Below are 23,997 nucleotides of genomic sequence, written 5' to 3'. Positions count from 1 at the left end.
TTGAACAAGTGCTCGCTTTTACCAGAATTTGATGTCTAAATTTGTCCTTCCTTCTTCCTCGTTGATGTGGCAAGATAGAGGAAAATATACTGCAAGTTAAATTTAAACGAATGTCGCAAGAATCCAAAATAATATTAGGATATTCAGCCCTCATTTACAAGTCGTAGTTACAAAGTAATGAAATGATAGTGAGCAAATGATCAAACATGAATTATAATAAAATTACATACGAAGATAAATATCATGACGTAAAAATATATCATACTTGAATTAATTAAACATAATAAAATTACCACAATTACACTGTGACGTCTGGAACGTTACAATGTCTTGCCTTAACCCGCCGAGAAACGGACCGTCGCGACCGATCCAGCACTGCTACGTCCGTCTATATACGGTGCGCAAGAACCTTAATATTTTTGAGTTTCCCGGCTCATCCTCGAGTGCCAATTCAATCTCTTGCATGTTCTGCCATTTGTTGGGCATTATGCAGAACTAATTCAACACAGATTATAGCTTCGGGAAGTAACTTACAGAGCTTTTTGTACATGTCTGTGATGTAAACAAACATGGCGGAACGACCAGCTAGTTGCTCTCGCAGCAATGTTATTTCAGATTAAAGAATCTTTCAGTTATAAACCACAACGGAAAGTGATGATGAAGATGATGATTTTAATGAATTCTTAAACGACTGTGAAAGCGAGAGTGATACAGAGAGTGCTGAAAATATTGTAAGTGAGAAAGAAGCAGAGCCTCCTTCTAAACGAAACAGCGAGTTCAAAAGCTATTTCATCACTGTTTTCGTGGCGGGCGGACGACCAGGCTTTCAAGTGGCAGACTCTGACAGCCCCAAAATCATTGAATTTTTAAAAACTTTTGTGCCAGCGGCGTTGGTGCAACTAGTTGAACAAACAACATTGATCTGTCACAACATTCCAGGTTTAAAAAGTATTTTTAAAATATCAACTTATGTACTTGTAAGGAGTTACATGGATTAGCTGCCTATAGATTTTAGGAATTAATTTTATTTTGGGCTCTTTACTTTGTATAAAGAAAATGTACGCGTGGGCACAAAAGGTGTAATTTTGTTTTCTCTCAAAATAATATTGAATATAAGTATAGGATTTTCCATTTGCATTTAGATTTATAAAGAAACAACATTTATAAACAGTTAAGCTAATCACTCCACTGATAAGTTAACAATTGAGGCACTGACGTACCAAACAGTCAGCACTTTTGTGTTACATCAGTGTTTAGTTTTCACGGTCGCTGAGATGAACTGTGACACGCTAGAGGCTGTTTACGTCATCAGCATGAGGGTTTAGAATGAGAGACGTACCTAAGCTGAATGGTGACAGTTGGAATCATACACATACTTTTATTAGTTGCTTCTACTTCCCAGACAATCTGATGTGCGACAAGGAAACACAATATTTCTAAATCTACAAAAGTTCACTTCAAACAGGTGCTAAGAATGCTAAGAAACATCACAAATTGTCTAGCCTGTTACGCCGCTACGATAATGAGTAGACCATCGTAAATACCATAAGGTGACCAACGGCTTCGGGTGGCTGACTGTATGCACCCCAGACTGGATGTAAAGAAGAAGATATTCCTGGAGACACTGGAGAGAGAAATAAAGGGAAACGAGGACCTTTTGGATACAGAAAGAGGAAGAGAAGTTGGTGACTTCTTGTGTGGGCAATACAAGAAGAAAGGAAGGGAAAACAGAAGAACAAGTATCGTATTTACGCGAATAATCCCTGCACCCTAATTTTAGGAATGTTCATTTAAAAACAATAATATAAAAATTAACTAAAATTCCTTCCATCGAAAGAGTAACGTAGGCATAAACGTACATTTAATATCACTCCGCGAAGTCCACGTGGTCTTTACGCAAGTACGAACATGTAAATTTACGGATATAGCTCCTTTGCCTGAGATGAAAAAAATACATTAACACTGCTATGAAATATATTTGCCATAAAGTAGGTCTACCTACGTGACAGATATTTCATTAATCTGAAATTGCAACAGGCTCAATTCATTGTAGATAGGAAGATAGGAAAACTTGAAAGGGTCCACTTTTTCAATACAAAAATGTTATAGTTTATTTATGACATATATTTGCACTTGGAACTAGTTTCGACGCTGTTTGGCGTCATCATCAGGCAAAATGTGGGAAATAGGCCAGCATGTAGGCATTTATATTACACAAAGCGTCACAAAACAACGTTTTGTTCCTCCCCATCAACAGGATGTTCAGGTTAGGACAAACAAACTTTGGTTAGAAAATGAACTAAAATTTCTCTATAAGAAAAAGTCGTTTTTAAATCATCGCTTATATGAAACTCACTCAGAGGCAGCCACCTTACTCTCAAGTGCTCAGTGGAATCTTTTTCAAGACGAAGTCCAAATCAAGTTGTTCAATATTTTGTCCAAAAAACAGATAACACTAGAGAAAAAACTTGAAGCACTTAAAAATAAGGTAAAACACAGCAACTCCCCTCCAAAATCTAACAGCAAGCCTAACCTCGCTAATGACACTCTACAACAATTCCACCCACCAGTAATTAATCTTTCCACCACCAACTTAGATGAGGACGATATAAGAATTCTTTCGAAAGGTCCAAAGCACAACTGGCCTTGTTTCAACTCGGCCCTTACAGCCTCCAAACTCGTAGTTGAATCAGAAGTTGCTATCAGCAAAATGCCATATGAACTACAAGACAAACTCAGAATGGACGTAAAAAAACAATTAAACAAAAGTTTTTTCTCAAAAAATCGCACTGCGACCCCTATCACCAAAATCAACAAAGATTCCCTTACTGAAAGAAAACAAATTCTCAATCTTAAAAAGAAAGTCAAAGACAACCACCTCATCATTACAAAGGTTGACAAAGGCAACACAACAGTCATTATGGATAAAACGGATTACATTCAAAAAACCAAAACTTTCTTAGATAATGACTCCTTTTCGATAGTTAAGAAGGACCCAACACAATCAATTCAAAGGCAATTGAAACAAATTCTAAAGAGCACATCTTTTCTCCTCACTGAGCAAGAAAAACAAAAGTTAATTACTATGAACCCAGGCCTACCAACAGCTAAAGCACTACCCAAAATCCACAAAACCGGTGTCCCTATTCGACCCATAATAAACTACAGACCAAGCCCCTTATATAAATTATCTCAATTTATCCAACAATTTCTTAATAAACATTATAAATTCTCATCAAATAAATCCATCAGGAACACTGTAGAATTAGTGAACAAACTAAACAGTTTCAAGCTTCAACCATATCATTCAATGCACTCCTTTGATATAGTCAACATGTATCCCAGTATAAACACCAACTCATTATTCCCGATCATCGAAAAGAACTTACTTGCTAACTATCAACTACAGTGAAACTCTGTTAAGAAGTTTTTCAAGGGACTGTAAAAAATAAACTTCTTAAGCAGGAAACTTCTTAAAAGGGGTAATGCCCAAAAACTTATTCTGTACTTTGAAATACATGTGAAACACACAGCCAACAATTTTCCTTGTTTGTGGACAATACTGAAATAGACCGATATATAAGAGCTGCTAACAGAAAGCCACAATATAAAAAATCGATTATCATGACAATATTTTTAGAGATAAAGTAAAATAATTGAACATACCGTATTATAAATATAATTGATAAGAGAAGGGAACATATTAAGTTAAATAAAAACGTTGCGAGGTTTGCTTATTTTAGCAGGCAGAACCATTTCCTTGCACGCTTTCCTTTCCTCCGCACTTACAGTCTGCTTCGCAACAAATTGTTTTGTAAACGATGTCGGCTCAATTTTTAAAGCGGTCCAGCCACCCGTTCGACGCGGTAAAAGGTACCCTTAATTTGCGTGCGGCTTTCTCCTGCACAATAGTCCCACTGAAAGGTATGTTTAAACTTCGCTGCTGTTTAAACCACATTAGCAGAGCTTGTTCTATTTCATCGTACTTTTCAGATTTAACTTCCTTACAGTTTGCTGAAGTATTCCCTGCAGAAGCAGAGATCTCTTCTTTCTTCGCTAGAATACCGTTCAAAGTAGACGGCGGCATCCCCAGCTCCTTTGTCAAAGCAACACGGGAAAGTGTAGATGACTCCACTTTCCTTATAATCTCCACTTTGTCTTTTGTTAGTGCCTTTCGCTTGATCTCTTTCCTCTGAGTTCCGCTCATTTCCACTTAAAAAGTTTGTACGTTGATATTACAACTAACTTCACGGACTCCTATTCATACTAATTACGACGCTACACTATGCTTGGCAATCCGTAGCTTAGGCTTACAAGACACAAAAACAAGACGTGTACTACAGTTTGTTAGCATGTGCTTTCTATCTTCCTGACACCCCCGACACCTGCTTCAAGGATAACGGCAGCAAAAGGGAAATTTAGCAACTTATTCTTATAGATCTTAGAACCTAGGCCTAAATCGCCCCTGCATTCCTACTGGTTGTCACGGCAACGGGCGTAGTTTCTGGCTGTTTCACAAGTACCGCATGGCCAAGCCAGTATTGAGTTTATTTTCCCGCTTCAATCCTCTTCATGCTATAGGTAATGAAGAAAAGAAACACAGGTTCGAAGTTGCAGGAGTGAGTGCATGGAAAAGTATCTGGGGTATTACGTGGGAGTGATAAAGGCGCAATAGCAACGCTAGCACATCTAAACGTAAACTGTTTCTTTCCCTGCGAGAATTTTATTTCATGTCTCCTCATCCTTGTGCTACGTTCTAATAATGCGATGTAATAATTACGAGTGACACGATAATACAATGTTTAGCTTCTATAAAGGTAAAATTAAAAATAACTTTCAATTTTATGCCAACACGTGGTATTGCAATGCGTCTGTGTGCCTCCCACCAACACCCAGTTGGCTATCAACATTCGTTCAGCTTCGTAAACGATCGGGATCTTTCAGCCGGCTGTGGTGGCATGTGTATCAGCTGGCTGCTGGCAAGTCGGCTGTTTCCCGCATAGAGTCGGGAAGTTGATTTTATTCACCTTACTAATAATGGACACGGAAAATCTTATCAGTTTAGTTCAAAAACGTAATTTACTCTACGGCAAGACCCATAAGTATTATTGCAACAACAACGTAAGAGAGAATGCCTGGAAGGAAATAAGCAAGAGAATGAAAAATCAAACAGGTTAGAATATTCAATTTTGTGGTAGGTTAACAGTAATGTTGTGGACAAATACACTTTACGGTTTTTAATTAATGTTTAGGCCACCTCGATTAATGACTTCACCCTGTCGTGGCCGGCAAATTACTGCATTAAAGTTTTATCAAACCATCCATTACGTGCTTTATGTTTCCCACGTTGAATCCCGTTCGATTCTATTCCACGAGATGAACGCTGGAGTGGAAATTTCGACTGAGTTCGATTCGATTCCACAAGGTGAGAGTGTGAATCTGCTGTCCGTGTTGTCATAGCGGGACGTCATATGACTTTGGCAGGCCGGCACATGTTCCGTAACACCAGACACACACCGCGAGCGCACGAACAGTCTAACACAGGGTGCAACTTGCGCGGAGACTGGAGGATTCTAACCATGGGTTGTTTGAGCGGACGTTTTCTATCTCAAGGCGCTCTAAAATCTGAACGGTTTAACCGCGAAATATATTTACAACAGAACACTTTAAACGGGAAAAATATACATATATCTTAATACAACTGATCAAGGGACCAAGAATATCACACTTCTTAGGCGGGAACTTCTTAACCGAGTTTCACTGTAAGTAAACTAGAAGTTCAAGACTTTATGACCATATTAAGATTACTAATTAACAATAACTACTTCACATTCGATAAGATCATTTACAAACAAGATGGTTTGGCTATGGGTTCACCAGCCTCAGGAATTTTAGCAGAGATCTACCTTGATTTCCTAGAGCACACCGCCATCGACAATAACATCAAATTTGCTAATATCCAATTCTGGGCTAGGTACGTAGATGACACATTTATAATCCTAGATGAACGCTCCATAGACGCGCCATCCACCCTCAAAAACCTTAATAACATTGATCATGACATTAAATTTACCTTTGAATCAGAGATAAACAACTCCATCAACTTCCTAGACCTAACAATCAATAGGCACCCCTCTTCGTTCACATATAGTATCTATAGAAAGCCCACTCAAACGGCCACTACTATAAGAAATGACTCACTACACCCCCAAACACACAAAGCGGCTACATATAATAGCTTAGTAGACCGAGCATTCAAAATCCGATGTCAAGAAAAAACTTAAATAAAGAACTGAACACCATTCGCTCTATAGCAAAATTCAATGGATATAATGAATCCTTTATTGAAAGAATAATCAATAAATTCAGACACCGCCCAAAAACCACCCTAATAAAAGACAATACTAGCACTGCCACGTTTTCCACATTTACCTTCAATAAAGAAATTTAAAATGTCACTAACGTTCTTAAAAAACACAACGTTAAAATAGCCTTTCGTACTAACAATAGAAGCACAGAGATCCTACACAACTCTTCATCAATAAATAAAAGTAGTCCTTTTTCTAAATCAGGTGTATATAGGTTTTCTTGCCAAGACTGCAAAAGTTCTTACCTAGGGCAACAGGACGCAGCTTTAAAATCAGATATGCAGAACATGTCAATGCCATAAAACACAACCGTTTTTCTGCGGTCGGCCTACATATAAAAGAATTTAAGCACATTTAGACCAATATTTCAATCCCAACCTAAACTTAAATGATATCTCAGAGAAACCAAAGATCCTATTCGACTTTCTCATTGAATTTTTCAAAAACATGAATATCCCGAAAAACAGATCTGTCTTTCAGATTATGCATAATACTTTGTCACGCCACACACTTTCACCACATCACCCTCCATACTTCTCCTTCCACTCCTCCTTCCCTCTCCCCTCCTAATCCAACAATGGCCGCTCCCCAGACCTAAACTATCCAACACACTCTGTTCCTCTTCATCTCGCGCCATAGCTTTACCGCCTTAATTCCCGCAATAAACATCATAGAAACCTGCCCCCACCCTACACGTAACGCTGCAACAATACACCACAAATACTGGCACCGTCAACCTCCAAACTCTCAGAAAACGTATTCCTTAATACCAATTTTATATTCTTGTCGAGCTGAATACCGGACCAGTGAAGATTACAAGATTATTTTGTGCATCTACAGAATGGTGGTGTTAATGACGTTATATAATATAGAGAGAGACTTTGAAAGGTGGTTAAATGAAGAAGTTATATCATGTTCAAGATCATGCTTTCACATCTCTGCACAGTATTTAAAATACAATTTACCGTTGGTCTTTTATAGCTATTGTTGAGAGTGAAGGAGAATTTCCTGTTGTGTATGTTTATCAGGAACTCAAGGGAGACTTCATTAGTTAGTCGGAACATAGAAAAAATGATGAACTCTTCTCAGAAGAACTCTTAAGGTTTCACCTTACTTTTTCCTGCCTGCTGGCTCTTCAGAAGTGTGTGCGCGTGCGTTTTGTATTCAGGAATCATTCAAGGCAAATATTTTCGCACTGCAAGATGTGTGGTTAAGCTTATTTTTAATACGTATAACTTTTGCTTTCTCAACGATGCATTTGTTTCTACATTCGTCCCTGTTTTTATCTCCTTGTAAGATATGTATTGTTTAATGTAACGCCTTGTGTAATATAAATGCCTACATGCTGGCCTATTTCCCACATTTTGGCTGATGATGACGCCAAACAGCGTCGAAACTAGTTCCAAGTGCAAATATATGTTATAAATAAACTATAACATTTTTGTATTGAAAAGGTGGACCCTTTTAAGTTTTCCTATCTTCCATTCTCAGTTCAATACGGACAAAAATGAAATTCTTAGATTTAAATCATTGTAGATAGGAAGATTCGTTGTCTCTTGCATCACTAGAATCCTCTCTTAAATTACTTAAAAATTTGTCACACTCCACGTCTAAAACACTTCTCACACGCGGTCTCTTTTTATTCGGATAGTAGCACGACCGGTGGTGGATAATTCTTTTCGTGCAATGTAAACACCTGAAACACCTCGTTAATTCAAAGTCTTTGGAATGCAGAAATCGGACTTTGAATTACATGATTTTGAATTAACCGCCAACTTGTAATTAAGAACTGCGAACCCTCGCCGCAACACAAAACATTCTAATAACCATTACTGCACGCAATTCACAGTTTAAAACTTTCAAATGCCATTTCCAAAATGTATCCAACAAGTGGCAAACATAACATCATGCACTATGCTGGCTCCCTGGTGCAAGTACAGGATTACTGTACCGTATGCCTTGTACTTGCATGGAAAGTATCCGATGGCCTCAAAACAGCGGTTTATCAAACTTTCTGATGACGAAGGGAGGAAGTAGGAAGTCTCAGCCACCAGTCTTATATATAATAAAAGGGAAGTTTCGTGAATAAATGAGGTTGGGACAAGTTCATATGTGGATTAAGCCTGTAGGATATCTTTTGCATTGCACTACAGTACAGTGACCCGCCATGGCAATTCTCAAGTTCTCTCTTGCCACGTAACAAAGTACTCTAACATGCAATCACCTTGATTCACAGTTTAAACCTTTCAAATGCCATGGAGAAATATTCAAATAATGCACTTGGATAAATCAGAGGACGAGGACAAATTATGCTGGCTCCCCTTCCACTCGCAAGTGCTTTGCAGTTTTAGATGCTTTGTACTTGCATCTCGAAACGTCGTGGCTTATCAAACTTTCCCATGACGAGGGGAGGAAGTCTTTCGCGTTCCGCAGTTTCATTAGCATTGACAATATTGTTCAGTGCGTATGACTTGATTATAATTATGAGCCCCGCTTTTTCGCAAAGTGTCGGCATCGCGGATTCTGCATCTCCGCACACTGCCTGCTATGTGATATTGTGGCGTTCCTTAAAACGCTGAATACAAAAGAATTACGATTTCACTCCAACTTCAATTATGAAACAGATTATAGACGCACTGAAGCGAGTGTAAGTGCAGAAAGCTACCACTGCATGTTTCAGAAGACTTGTTATATCGTGACGAAGAGAAATTTTGAATTTAAATTACTCTGTAAAATACTATTTAAAAAAAAAAAGTAAAGGCAGTTTAGAATTAAAAGTCTGAATTGTTTTCCATTTAAATCTCACATATGGGGACAGTTTTCTTCCATCTGCAGTTACACAAAGCATAACTGTACACTCAACATCAAAAACTATGTCAGCCAGGAGCGTGTTGCCAACCTTCATGCAAATAAAACCCGCACCCCAATTTTGTGCCTCAATTTTTTTTTTTTAAATATGCAGGGATTATTCGCATACATACAGAACAGTAATTCATTACTTCCTGACCAGACAGAGACAGCTGTTAGAAGTATCCTATGATGGTGGAGGTTGTAAAGTGGTGGTAGCAAAAATGAAAGTAAGAAACAAGAAAATAACACTAAGAATATTAATTTGTGATCCTGACAGGTAAGGAAGTAAAACAGTGTTCCAGAAGGCTGTGCAGACACACACTGTGGGAGGATAATGATGATGTTGTTTAAAGAGGCCTAACATCCAGGTCATCGGCCCAAATTTAAAATTCGAAAATTCGTCCACTGACCTGAATTCAAAACATGGTAATGAACGAATGGGATGAATACGAATTTAAAATAATCAGTGGATCCAACTCGCAATGTTGCACTGACTCGAGTTGAAAAAGACAACGATAATGAACTGAACAGAACCAGTGGACCCGCACTGCAATGTCCCACCGGCTGCTTCAATCGATGATGCTTGTTGTCTGAAGGGGTCCAAGATCGCTAGAACTATGGTATTTCTCATATAGCAGTACTACTCGCAGACCTATGGTGCCATGGTGCTCCTCAGCTAGTGGCACTAATTGCACGGACCCATGCTATCCTCACATAGTCGATACTGATTACAGACCCATGGTGTCGCATGTCCACAACCAGATGCTGAAACACCCCTTTTTATCTGCTTGGGGTGTTCCAAGATAAGGTTAGCCTCTGTCATAGTCACAATTAGAATTCAAGAAGGTTCAACCTATTCAATACAAAATGTGTTGTACAAGGTGTTCACAACATATTTATTATTACTAGTACCGGTTTCGACGCTTAATGGCGTCATCATCAGCTAGAAATCACAAAGTGGGCATAGTACATGTCATAAAAGTTGTATAGATAATACAGGGTGTTTACAAATGAATATCGGAGTTTTAACGCCTTATAATATTGAATACGTTAAACTTACAGTTATACATTATATGTCAAATGAAAGAGCGACTCAAACAGTTTTGTTTGTTGGCACCAGTGCGCATGTACGTGCAATGGTTTCGCCGCAATCCGCTAGACAGCGGTAGTAGCAAAGATGGCGACTAGTGAACAGAAAGCTTTTTGTGTTTTGCAGTTTGCAAAGACAGAATATGTAGTTACTGTGCAACGTGCGTTCCGCATTAAGTTCGGTTGTGATCCTCCAAGTGATAATAACATTCGCAGATGGTATCATAAGTTTGAAGACACCGGTTGCCTTTGTAAAGGGAAGAGCAAGGGACGACCAAGATTAAGTGAAGAGACTGTTGAGCGAGTGAGGGAGTCATTCACTCGTAGCCCAAAGAAATCAGTCCGGAAGGCTAGTCGTGAATTACAACTTCCTGCGTCGACCGTTTGGAAAGTTGTAAGAAAACGCTTACAGCTACATCCTTACCGTTAACAGTTATTACAGGCTCTAAAGCCGGCAGACCACAGATTACGTGCCAACTTCGCAAACGACATGCTGTTACATGATTATGAGTTTATGAATCGTGTTGTTTTCAGTGATGAATCGGTCTTTCACCTTAGTGGACATGTAAACACTCATAATGTGCGCATCTGGGGCTCAGAAAATCCTCACGAGTAGGTACAAATGCAATGAGATTCCCCTAAAGTGAATGTTTTTTGTGCCGTATCCCGGCGAAAGGTTTATGGGCCTTTCTTTTATGGTGAACGTACTGTAACTGGTACTTCTTACCTCGATACACAAGAGCAATGGCTCTTCTCTCAGTTGGAAGAAAATGAGCCAGAGAACTTCATTTTCCATCAAGATGGTGCGCCACCTCATTGGCATAACGACGTACTACTACCGCTGTCTAACGGATTGCGGCGAAACCATTGCACGTACATGCGCACTGGTGCCAACAAACAAAACTGTTTGAGTTGCTCTTTCATTTGATATATAATGTATAACTGTAAGTTTAATGTATTCAATATTATAAGGCGTTAAAACTCCGATATTCATTTGTAAACACCCTGTACATACATTGCAAAATACAAACGATAGGCTGTTTTCTCATTAAAAGCTAGAAGAATGATGTGTAAAATATGATGATATAGTATAACACATAAAGGCGTTATACTCTGATGAGGCAAGTGAGTATTATACAATAAAACTGATCTGATGAATGAGAATAAAAGTCTTCATATGATAATAAAACTATGCAATAAAATTGTCCACTCTTCTATTGTTGTTCAATGGAGACATCTGTAAGTCCAGGTCCAGTATTTATGAGGTTGGCAAGACCATCAAATATTTATCTAAGGCCGGGACACCTGACGTTGAGAGGTTGAATAAGGTTGATTTTTAAGGTTGTCTCAGCTCAACGTGGGTGGTGAAGCTTAAAAGAAAGGAAAAAACGAAGTAAATGAAATGGATAGCTAAAAATGGGATCGCGGCCGAATATGATAAGATATGAGACTCACCTTGTTTAGCGTGCTGGTTGTATGTGGACGAGTGAAATGGGTGTGAGTAAGTTGAGTGAGTGTGAAGGTAGGATTGGAGGAGGGGGGAGGGGAGAAGGAGAGAGGAATGGAAGGGATGGGAATGCGGAGTTCAAGGCGAGTCAGGGGGGCGGAGTGGCGGTGGTGTGGGACATAGAAAAGTGTTTTGGAGAACGTAAAAGATTGATTTCCTCTCCGTGATTTTGATACCTCTAAAGACTTCGATTAGAAAATCGAAAAGGATATTAGGTTTTTCTGAAATTTCATTAAGGTTTAGATTAGGATTGAAAAATTGATCTAAGTGAATAAAACAGTTTTCCGTAACATCGAGTAAAGGGCCTTTGTTTATGTTTTTGAGAATTTCTCGGTCTTGTTCTATGGTAGTGAAATTATGCTTTGAGTCATGTATGTGTTGGCCAATTGCAGAAAACCTATTATACTTAATGGCATTGACGTGTTCTAAGTATCTAACTTTGAAGCTTCACACTCATTCAACTTACTCGCACCCATTTCACTCGTCCACATACAACCAGCACGCTAAACAAGGTGAGTCTCATATCTTATCATATTCGGCCGTGATCCCATTTTTAGCTATCCATTTCATTTACTTAGTTTTTTCCTTTCTTTTAAGCTTCACCACCCACGTTGAGCTGAGACAACCTTAAAAATCAACCTTATTCAACCTCTCAACGTAAGGTGTCCCGGCCTTAGATAAATATTTGATGGTCTTGCCAACCACATAAATACTGGACCTGGACTTATAGATGTCTCCATTGAACAGCAATAGAAGAGTGGACAATTTTATTGCATAGTTTTACTATCATATGAAGACTTTTATTCTCATTCATCAGATCAATTTTATTGTATAATACTCACTTGCCTCATCAGACTATAATGCCTTTATGTGTTATACTATATCACCATATTTTACACATCATTCTTCTAGCTTTTAATGAGAAAACAGCCTATCGTTTGTATTTTGCAATGTATGTATTATCTATACAACTTTTATGACATTTACTATGCCCACTTTGTGATTTCTAGCTGATGATGACGCCATTAAGCGTCGAAACCGGTACTAGTAATAATAAATATGTTGTGAACACCTTGTACAACACATTTTGTATTGAATAGGTTGAACCTTCTTGAATTCTAATTGTGAATCTCAGTTCAATACGGGAAAATGAAGGTCTTAACTTACAACTCTGTTATAGTGGGGGGTACTGGAAACCATAGCGATCCACCCACAGACCCATGGTATTCCTCACATAGTGGTACTAAGCCCAAGAAAAGTAGACTCACGGTGTGATGGAACAAATCACAAGTAATCTCATGATCCAAAATTCAGCATCCCTTGGTTGCCTCTTACGACAGATAGGGGATACCATGGGTGTATTCTTGTCTGTGTCCCCACCCACAGGAGGGGTTAGAAGGATAAAGAGACCCTATGGTGGAAAGAGAGAGTAGGAAGCAGTGAAAAATGAGAAGAAAGAATGGCAATTATGGAATAGAGATAAAATGGAAGAAAGAAAGAAAGAGTTGGCAGAGGATGCTATATGGACTTGTAAGAAGGAAGAGTCTACAAGGGAAAAAAGGAGTGATAATAATGAAAGCGGGATTACTTTGACGAAGGGATGCAGAGGTAAAGTGGGGCTGGATCGGTCTACTATGGCTGCACCAAATGACTGGAGTACTGATAATTATCAAGGAATCCTGGTAGCAAAGAGAATGAGAAGAAGACAGCTTTTAAAATGGAAGATCAACAGTATGAAGCAGTTCATAGGGAATACGGAAGAAATTTAGAGCAACAGAAAGGATTTCGACAAGCAGTGTCGAGACACTGGAGGGTTCTGTTCAGAGGGCAGGGAGATTATTGAAAATGAGCATGGAAAAGGGACAACACTTTAAAATTCGGAGAGCTTCAACTCAATCGATCGCCCAGGTGGCAGATTATTTGCCTACCCGTGACCTTTCCCGTCATAAATTACTCCGGGCACGGATGATAAACCTTGTGTAGAAGTATTAATGGGGTGTGTCAAGTTGACGCTGCACGTGTAACACCCAGCCCCCAAGCCATGGCGGCCAGACCCACCGGACCCCTTGTCAGCCATGGAGCCGGACTAAAAAGGTGATGTAGAAAATGTACACAGGCCAGAGAAATTACATTTTTAAGAAGTAGAGTAGGAGAAGCAAAACAGGACACAGTAAGAAAAGAGTCGAGAGGTCTGGACGTGTGAGAAGGGGGAGACCTAGACTAAGGTGGTTAAAAACAATGAAGAAGCAGTCTGGATTGGAACAATGGTGGTTGGATAGAGGAAGATTGAAAGGTACCATGGAGCTGGATGATGACTAAAACACTACCGAAGGTGCCTTGGATGTAGAAGTCAAAACCAGAATCTGCACTACAAGAAGCCTGTTTCGTAAATCTTGTGTGCAATTCCGACCTTCAAAAGTGGAGGGGTCTAATACGCGGGTATTAGTTTCACTGGTTATGTATACATGACACGAGTGGAATAAATATGTTTATGTTTTGTTAAAACAATGCACTATCATCCCGTAGAAGTTGGCTGAGTTTGTCCAAGAGATTAATCTGGCTGTGCCATGGGGTAGCGTGAAGTCAATGTGCCTTTCACGTGGCCTGACGGTTAGTTGTACACAACTGATGAATACAGTACTAACCACACAGGTAGGGTTGCCATTTCATGGACAGTCCATGAAACATCCAGGCCACATTATTTAGGTCAACTTGAGGTAATTTAAATTTTGAAGTGCTCGAAGTTGGCTGTTGGCTAGAAGTTGCAGTGAGTTTCATAGGCTGACTCTGAGAAGTATGTTCTCATCATACAGATAAGTCCAGTGCTCAAATATGCCAGCATGTAAAATAACTGCTGCAGGACAAAATTCCAGCAGCTCAGCATCTCCAGAACGTTCAACCAATAACATTATCATCATCATAGTAATGTGGAAACTAAAATGCTTTTCTACCAATATCTAGCGCAAATAAACAGCAGTGTTCCGCTCGTGTGGGTGGAGGTCGTGGATGAACAGGGTTGTAAAAATATTCGGCTTGCCACTGCGCATTTAACGACCCACGACCCAGCCGAGCACCTCTGCGTCCTTTACGTTTCTTGCATCTATCTGCCATTCGTCCCGCCCCCATCCTCTCGTCTCAATGATGGCGCTACGTAGCTAACTGCACGATGCTTCTGTGTGTCACCTGAGACTCGTACTGCACTACTTGCTACGTCGGCTCCTTCTAAAGATCTCAAGCGGTAGTTACCCGTACGAGGTACCATCACTCCAAGCTAAACACACCACTTACGACAGGACTCTAATCCCACAATATTACAAACATTTTTGAAGTTATATTATTATTCAATATTTGCAATATTTTGGATTAAGGCTACCCTATCCACAATATTATAATCTTTTTATGAACAAAAAAATTGTAACAAATGTTCCTGATGAAACTAACAGATTTTGTACATAACACAGTTCAAAAGGGTTCATTACAAAACTATCATGTTTACTATGAAAAACTGAGCCTACTGCAGCGTTTCCAATAATAACTCACCACTTCCTCCTCATACTGGCTGATGTCAGCATTCCTGTTCTGTATCTGTACCATCTTCTTGAGGTGTTCCTCTGGAGCAATGCGCACATATGGCTGACAGATCCAGGGAGGTAGCTCCAGGTTGTAACCTGCGATACAAGAAAATGTAACGGATGTGACTCAAGTTTTCCAGTACATGCACAAAAATGGTCAGCGAGTGCAAAACGTAACCTAGGCGCATAGTTTCAAATACTTTACCACACTGGCGCTTATTTGATGTTTACAGGTGAGGAATCCGTTCATGTCTCATCCTTTGCAATATATCAAGAATCTGAGTTCAGCTACTGCAATGTGTAGGAGCAAATTTCTAAATCCCTCCATGGTACTGATAAGGGCCGCAACCACCAAGCTCCAGTCTTCTCCTCTATCGTGTATGAGTGAGGCTGTCATAAGAGGAGACTAAAAGGGGCCCCAGAGGCTAGCGACCGGGAGCCCTGGCATTGCTTCCATTTACTTGCGCTCCTCTCTTCCTGGCTGGTACCTTCGTACCCCTCCGATTAGTGCAACTGAGGATGGTTGCCCGCCACTCTCTTCATGAGTCTTGCAAGGGTAATTGTATCCAATTTCAACAAAAAGCTCATTTCCTCTGCCAACTGTTATTACTGGCTAATGGTGCTCTTTCTTTGCATAGTGAAACAGATAGGTATAACTGCTCTTAATCCTCCTTCCACACTTTCTCCGTTCCTCTTCGCCCTTCCCCCCCCGCGTTCCCCACCACCTCCGCTGCATACGTACAACACGAGGAACAGAGCTAACAGACAAGTGAATACTGCTGTAACGAAAGGTCGTGTGCAGTATTTCACAGCAAACACGTAAGTACCCACTCTAATTTAGAAGACCCCTCTCTTTTTGATTTCTGCTTTTAAGATTTCTTTTCCTTACAGAGAACGAATGGTCCAGTAGGTTACAAGGAAGACTACATGCTATGTGACTACATATATTCAGCATTGTAGCTTCATGATCTTATACAGCGGTTCCAGTTCGCAACTCATTTTACAATTACCCTAAGAGGGTTTAAAATGCTTCCACATCTAATGACGACAGTAGCTGCATGACCACGTCTTACGCAAGATATAGTTTCTGTGCTTACGATATCACTTTTTCTTTGTTAGAACATATATTTATACCATTGTATTTGGAAAAATGGGAGACAAATCAGACATTCTATAAGAACTTCAAAGTTCATATACAATGAAATTCTACTTTTAGTCTCAGAACACATGGTTTTAGAATGGACTAAGTGATAGTTTTTCAATGGTATTTTATCACAGTTTTTATTTAGTGTCACACTTAATGTACGAGAATTTTAAGCATATAAGGTCATAAGGCTAATTATCTAGCTTCTTGTTTTAATATTTAAGGTTAATATTTTAAGATTGATTTAAGGCTGAAGATGCCCTACAGAAAGGGTGAAACATGTCCCAAAGGTGTCTGTAATCGTATGTATTCGTAACCACATACAAGTGGACAGTATTGAATAGGTGGACTAATAAAATACCTCTATTGCATATAGTATCCATGGCAGTCCGAGCATGTTTTATTTCTACTACTTTTAGAGTTTAATTAATTTCTTTTTAAAAAATAATGATTATGGAAAATATGCCTGACCTACAGAGTTAAATACCCGGCGGAAAATTCATTAAGGTCGGAAAAATATTGCAGAAAGTAAAAGAAGCAGGGCTGAGGTGGTAGTGGGGATGTTGGTAACAAACAGAAGCAGAGTGTATGGAGGAAAGAGAAGATCCCATCCACGCGGGAATAATCAGGTTTTAACCTGTTCTTACACAACACCAAGAAAGTGAAGGGAAGAACAAGGACAATACTGCTTTCTCCTCATCCATTTCTTTTTAGCCCCAACGAGCTCGTTCCTTGATGTGCGAGAAGTAAAAGGAGACTATACACTTGTTTGTCCTGTACCACCTTCTTCTCTCAGCTTTCTTCTTATTTCACACTTTCGCCATCAGAACTTGAGAAGTTCGTCGAGGGCTGAGAGCACATCGTTGAGGACCATTCAAAAAGAAACGAGCTGGAGGCTAGAAAATGAGAACCACTGAAAGGATCGTAATGGAATTGCCTGCGGAAGAAGATGCGGTCACTATAACAGCGCTGAGGTCCTAAACTTGCCGCTGGAGGGACACCGGTGCACACTACGTGACGACAGAGCGAGCATGTGCACCCGTTGATCGTCCACTGCATCCAGTCCTGCTGACAACAGTGAAATGGAGGCTTCAAAAGAAGAGCAAAAGGGTATAGAGCGCTTCCTCACAGCAGGAGTGAGGAGAATGAAAATTCATCAAAGAATGGCACAAGTGTACGGAGAACACTGCATGTCCGTTGCAACTGTGAAGGCATGGCACAAGCGATTTGGGGAAGGACAGATGTCGCTGGCCGATGATGCACAGTCTGGAATGCCACACTGCATTACTGATGCCATTGTCCAGCAGGTGGCTGCCCTCATTATGGAAGACTGGCGAATTACGTTAGCAGCCATTGCCGCAGAAGTCAGAGTGAGCGTCGGAAGAATTCACGCCATCATTAAGGACAGATTTAAATTTTGCTAAATGTGCGCCCAGTGGCTACCTAACAGTATGCAGCCAGCACAGGAAGCGTGTGAAATGGACCTCTCTCTTGAACATCTGCTGTGCTATGCCAAGGAAGGTGATTAGTTCCTGTCACGAGTGGTCGCTGACAATGGCGTCATCACTTCGAACCCGAGTCAAAACGAAAAAATCTCCAGCGGAAGCATCCAGGGTCGCCGCAACCAAAAAAATCCAAGGTGGGCTAAAGGCAAACGATGCGGCCATTCACCACCACCTTGTGTTGCAGTGCCTCAATAGTACAGGTATGGGATTTCACTTTATACCCTCCAGCTCGTTTCTTTTTAATTGACCCTTATAAGCGCCCAGAAGGAGTGGGTGAAAGTGAATGAAACTACATATGCTGAAAGACCATGTGCCTTACAATATGGAGTGAAAGAGACAAGGCTGCTACAGGTGTCCCCTAGCTGCAGTTCGGAATGGCATCAAACAGCCTTTGGATACTCTCCTGAGGCAAGTTCGTCCACAGAGTCATCCCACATGTGTTCAATGATGGAGAGGTCTGGGGATGTTGCTGGCCATGAGAGGACCTAAACATTCTCTAGGCAGTTCAGGCACGTGCTATGTTTGGAACACTGTCCCAGGATGCTGTGCCATAAGGGTTAGGACGTGCAGACGCAGAATGTCTGTGAAGTCTCGCTGAAGTACTACGAGGTGACCTGAACGCATATCCTATGGCTCCCCATCTGCCCTCTCCCTCGACGCCGCCACACACGATGGTCATCGGAGTTACGGAGAAGCGGGACTCATCACTGAACATCCTCTGTCCATGCCTCCAATGCAGGCATTGGTGTTCTGGTGTCAATGGCAACTGACGCATGGCACAGTAGGACCCCAATCCAGCGGATGCGAGTCGTTAACTCCACTATTTGTTCGTGGATGGTGGGAATCCCTTGTCGCACCATACGACAGCCCTACCTCGGGGTGGTCTTTCTTGGTCGACTCGAACCTACACGACGTGATTGGGTGCCCTTGTACCCACTGAGTCCAACATTGGGCTAGTGTGACATCTCAATGGCCCACATGCCTGGCAATTGCACGATACGACCAACCAGCCTTATAAGGCCTCTGTCAATCAACAACAGGATGGTGCCGTCACGAATGCACACATCACAGGTCTTTACTCACACATCAATGGTCTGCATGTGTAACGAAATGAGATAATAGTGGACCACTCCTTCAGGGTGCGTAACTTTTTTTGTCAGACAGTGTATCTGAAGACATCAGTGTATGGAGATGAGGAGACTTACCCGAGCTACCCTCCCACAACTTTTCTCCTTCATGGAACGGCAAGTAGCGCTCTCTCAACTGCAGAACTGTCCGCTGGAATTCTGGCAAATCCGAGCCAGTGGCAAGTTCAGCACGAAGATCAAAGTTATTCGAGAGACATAAGCTGCCAAAAAGAAACAAATGTTGTAAGGTACGGTGAATTAAATATAATTATTTGTATGGAGATGGTTCACAAACTATAGAAAGCTTTACTTTGACACAAAACAAATCATGGTCCAGAGGCAAACAAAAGCATCATAAAGTGAGAAGTCCAACAGACTGCACTAGCTAATGTAGAACTGCCTGAAAAGTTTCAATCACAAAACAAAACTTTTCTATGTGCTTAAACTCAATAATGAAGTGGTACTTATTTTTATTTACTGAAACAATACTTTAAGAGTCTTGAGAGGTTGGATGTTGCTCACACAAATTCATAGGTAAACAACAGAATGGGGTTTTCATGCTCGGAACAGAAGACGTAACCCAATATTTCAGTGACACACTGCCGTTCCCCAAACTGTGGTGAGAAAGAAACACTGCTGTTCAACAAAAGACACTACGAAGTAAGACTGATATTGTCGTAGTTGAAGCAGACTGCACTAGCTAATGTAGAACAACTTGAACAGTTTAGATTATGTTCCTCATGTTGCTGTAACGTTAGTAAATTCACACAAGCGTGCAGACTGAATGCTGCCGAATACCCACGACAGGTAACATTTCAATTAGTCCATAATTAAGCAAAAGCATATTTAGAATTAGCCTGCTTTCTTTAAGCACATACCGTATTTCTCCAAATCCAAGACGATGGCTTTGTTTCTCAGAATCTCATGTGAAAAATCAAGGGTCATCTTGTATTTGTGACCAGTGGCAGCTACCACAGTAACCACCCTGCAATGTCCACATCTTTATTAGGCCCATAGCCCTGGCAACTGGTTGCAACATCACTGGTTCTCAGGAAATAGTGAAGAGACAATGACATGGCTCCCAGCGTGGGCGACCGGGCGAATAGATGTATTAGCCCCTACAAACACGTTTCTCAAATCAGCACAAGGGCATCAAAACATGCGAGACTTTGAATTCTTAGAAAGGCCATGGCTACTCAGTGACAGAGTTATAACGTGTCTACTGTACCTGACACCTAGAAAAATTCTTAAATTTTAGTCAGCAGGAATATTTTTGTGATAGATTGTCGTATTGTAAACACACGTGGAGCAGGTATTGCCGGCAAATTTTCAACAGGTTCTCATCAATATAATGATGCCAATTTTAAGTTAATGGTTATGAAACTTGCGGATATGAAAAGCCGCAAGAAAATATGGCATATCTAAAGCCAATGTTTGGCATTGGTGTGTAAACAAAGATAGTCTAAAAATGCGTACTGTACAAGGAAGGCATTCATATGATTTCACAAAGCACTTTTTAAGCCTGATTTAATATTTTTTGAAGAAAAAAGTGGGGTCTTCTTGGATTCGGAGAAATATGGTAACTCTACAGGAAGTCCTGGACATTCTAGAGGTAGATGAGAATGAAGAGAAAGAAGGAAATATTCATTTAACCGCCTGAAGTAAACGTGTAACCTGAGGAAGACTGTGATGTGATAATCTCAATTGTCCATACAAATAATGTATGTTTAGGAGGATGTACAATGGGTGATGTTGAAGAAGCAGAGTCACACACCTTTGTCAGGAAGTACAAACCAGCCAAAACTGGTTAGGACATTTTTATGGGGACCAAAAAAACATGTCATAAAGAGGGAACGTGCTAAAAAATGAAAAAAATTTCACTGTTAAATTTAAGGTTAGGTTTGAACATAAAAATAATTATGAAGAAAACAAAGAAACAAGTGTTTGCAATTAAAATGAATGAAGTAAAACATTCTTAGAAAGGCAAACTATACACGTTTCCTACAAATGTTTTAAAGCTGGGTGATTTAAGATTTGCACACGTTTCATGTTTGGATTAGCATTCACTTTCTCAATAAACTTCATCATTTGTAAACTGTCTGGCTTTCTTCTTGTCCATAACTGAATGTCTTGCAAATCACTATGCATTTGTACAGCAGGCCTAATTTATGCATGTTGTTCACTTACGAACATAAAATTAAACACCAGTGCGTCAGACGAGCTACTGTTGCACGATCTAAACAACAATAGCAAAGACTGGCTTGGGACCGACGGTCCCTGCAGCTGTAAGCCGACACACAACTGCACTCCGGGACTGTCAAATTAAGTTCTCGTTACCAAGCCCAGTTGTCGTTGGCCAGACGTGTTTGGGAACGTTAATTTAAATTTCTTATGGAGGAAGTTATGAACGTACTAAAGAGTGACGTAAATGTGCCATCCAGCTTTCCGTAGCATGTATTTGATATAAACAGGGAAACGCGCTGATGAGCGACGTCTTAACCAGTTTCAACTGTACTTACTTATGTTTCGTGATAAATCCCTTGTGCAGTGACTTGAAACGCATTTACCTAACTTCTCACCAGTATTTGCTGTTTACTGTTCCCAGTAAATGGTCATACTATGAACTAGTTGTGAACGCTATGTGCAGATAGTACCCAGCTACTTCCCAATGACAAGTTGTGGAAAGTTCACCCTGTAAAAAGCAATTCATATCCATCTTCAGGCCCGAGGGTAAAATACTTTGACAGACATGGCTGCAAGCAATTTATAAGGGTAAAACTCGTACGTTTCTGCTACAAAATATGAACACATCTTCTGCACATGCTGTACATTTTTGATAAAAGTACTTGAGCCTGCATGGTGGCCATCATTTAAGGTTCGAGTTTTGTTGGTCAAAATAGATTTCACCATCAGAATGTCGGCCGGCAGGGTACGGCAGGTGGCAAAATTCCACACGTCTTTGCAGGGCATATGATGTCCGTCGGATGGCAACGTTAAGCCTTGGTACCGGGTTCACCCTCTCCCTTCCTACTATCTTATATTAAGTCCTCTGATAAGGTCACAAAAACTCATCTCACTTCATACCTGACCCCCTTGAGGAATGGGACAACATTAAGGAAAGAACTTGAAAAGAAACTCCAAATACAAAAAAGCCGTGTGCTGCTCCCATGAACTGCCAGAGGACATCGAAGTACCACTGCTTCGAAAACCTGTTCACTTCTACAAGAGCCGAAGCGCTGTGAATAAGGAGGGACCACAAAAATCGGAGAGCATCGTGTTCCCAAAGACTGTCCACTTCCTGCAGTAACTGAAATAAAGATGTAGCCCTGTGAGTGTGGAAAATGGGATTTAATCGACATGCTATGCCGCAGAACCTATATCTCCTGTTTCACGATACTCTCAAACAAAGAAGGGAGTATGTGCGAGTCATCCCGTTATTTCCGGGCCATCAATACACACACAGGAGGAATGTATAGGCATATGGAGGAACAAGCTTATGAGGTCACCACGTTGAAAACATATAAGAATCTGCCAGTTGGGCCAGGATGTATAGCATGGTTGCACCTCCAATGACGTTCACTTACAAGGTAGAGATCATTTTGGAATTGTCAGAGGTGCGTTGAAGAGAACTGTTTCTGCACCGTACGTGTGAAATCCAACGTTGGCATCTGCATTCCATGTTTTGTTATCTTGAATGGCAGTGTTCCTTTGCCCATGTCAAGCATTAGGTATTAATTTGGGACACCATTACTGTCAGCACTGAATCTGCTGTACTAACCTGAGACGACAGTTGACCCTGGCAGCCTGAATCCACACGGTAGTAGTCCCAGTGCCTGCTCAGAGATGAAGTAGTTGCGATGAAATGCGCCCATGTGAACGCGAGCAAAGCACCATTTCCCCAAGCCTCTCTCTACTAATTAAACTACTTGGGGCCTTCTTCTCACACTTCTAGGTAAGCTATGCTCCTCACACAAGCCAGTTCCCAGATATCCTGGTCCCATCCAAACACAGAACCACTCTTTACACCTTCTGTAACTACTCTGAATCAAGAACTCGTGTGTATGAGGGAGGTGAGAATTAACAAAGACAAGCTTGATGAGGAACAATATGTGTGAAAATAGCACTCACCAATGATGGAAAAGTTTGAAGAGGTGGCCCCGTACATAAGAAATGGGACACGGGTACTTCTCGGCCAGAGTCAGATACTCTAGTGCTATCTCCCAGGCTGGAGGGTTCAACCCCTGAAAGATGGAGGGATTGTAGAGGTTGCCCTCCGCAGACATCACCCCTTGACAACCTGTCTCGTCCATACAGCGCAGCACGTCCTGCAGACACTGGATGTTACCGTTGGCAATCACTGGTATCTTCACGTTCTCCCTACAACAAGCGAGGTCAAAATACCCAATCTGTATGCTCAATTCGAAAATGACAGTTATTTCCGTTTTTCACATAAAGGAAAATACCCAAACTTCATAGATTTTGGTGCTATATGAAGTTCATTTCTATCTTTTAGCTCTTGTTTTCTTGTTATTTCAGGAATGCCAACGGATGCTGTGTTTCACGCACTTATAAGATACGCACATGCTCAGATATTATGTCAGTGTTTTGCTTCTAGCTATGCCTCCCAGAGCGCTCCACTGTGTACTACGTGGAATCAAATCTGCTCTTATAATGACCCGAACATACTGCATGTGGACAAAGAAAGCGAACATTGTCAGATGGGCTGCTTCTGCTTGGTGGCAGTAAAGGATTTAACAAGTGCCTTGACTAGCCACATTGCAGCCATCATTCCACACCTAACAATCCCACCAACATCACATAGTATACTGTACCCG

General features: G+C 40.7%; 1 protein-coding gene across 6 annotated transcripts in view; it reads right to left on the bottom strand.

Annotated features, from left to right (window-relative positions):
- The window catches only part of Dus1 (Dihydrouridine synthase 1), a 59,917-nt gene that overhangs the window by 5,752 nt on the left and 30,168 nt on the right, over positions 1-23,997 (bottom strand). For 5 of the 6 annotated variants that reach the window (XM_067158398.2, XM_067158396.2, XM_067158397.2 and 2 more), the window contains exons 5-7: positions 23,291-23,539; positions 19,241-19,383; positions 15,355-15,482 (exon numbers count right to left, since the gene is read on the bottom strand). In XM_067158398.2, the coding sequence (XP_067014499.2) occupies positions 15,355-15,482; positions 19,241-19,383; positions 23,291-23,539 (520 nt within the window). The remainder of the gene's footprint in view (positions 1-15,354; positions 15,483-19,240; positions 19,384-23,290; positions 23,540-23,997) is intronic. The other variant, XM_067158400.2, reaches the window with a different exon arrangement.

Source organism: Anabrus simplex, chromosome 14 (assembly GCF_040414725.1).
Source record: "Anabrus simplex isolate iqAnaSimp1 chromosome 14, ASM4041472v1, whole genome shotgun sequence".
NCBI classification, from domain to species: Eukaryota; Metazoa; Arthropoda; class Insecta; order Orthoptera; family Tettigoniidae; genus Anabrus; species Anabrus simplex.
This window is presented reverse-complemented; position numbering and strand designations above follow the sequence as displayed.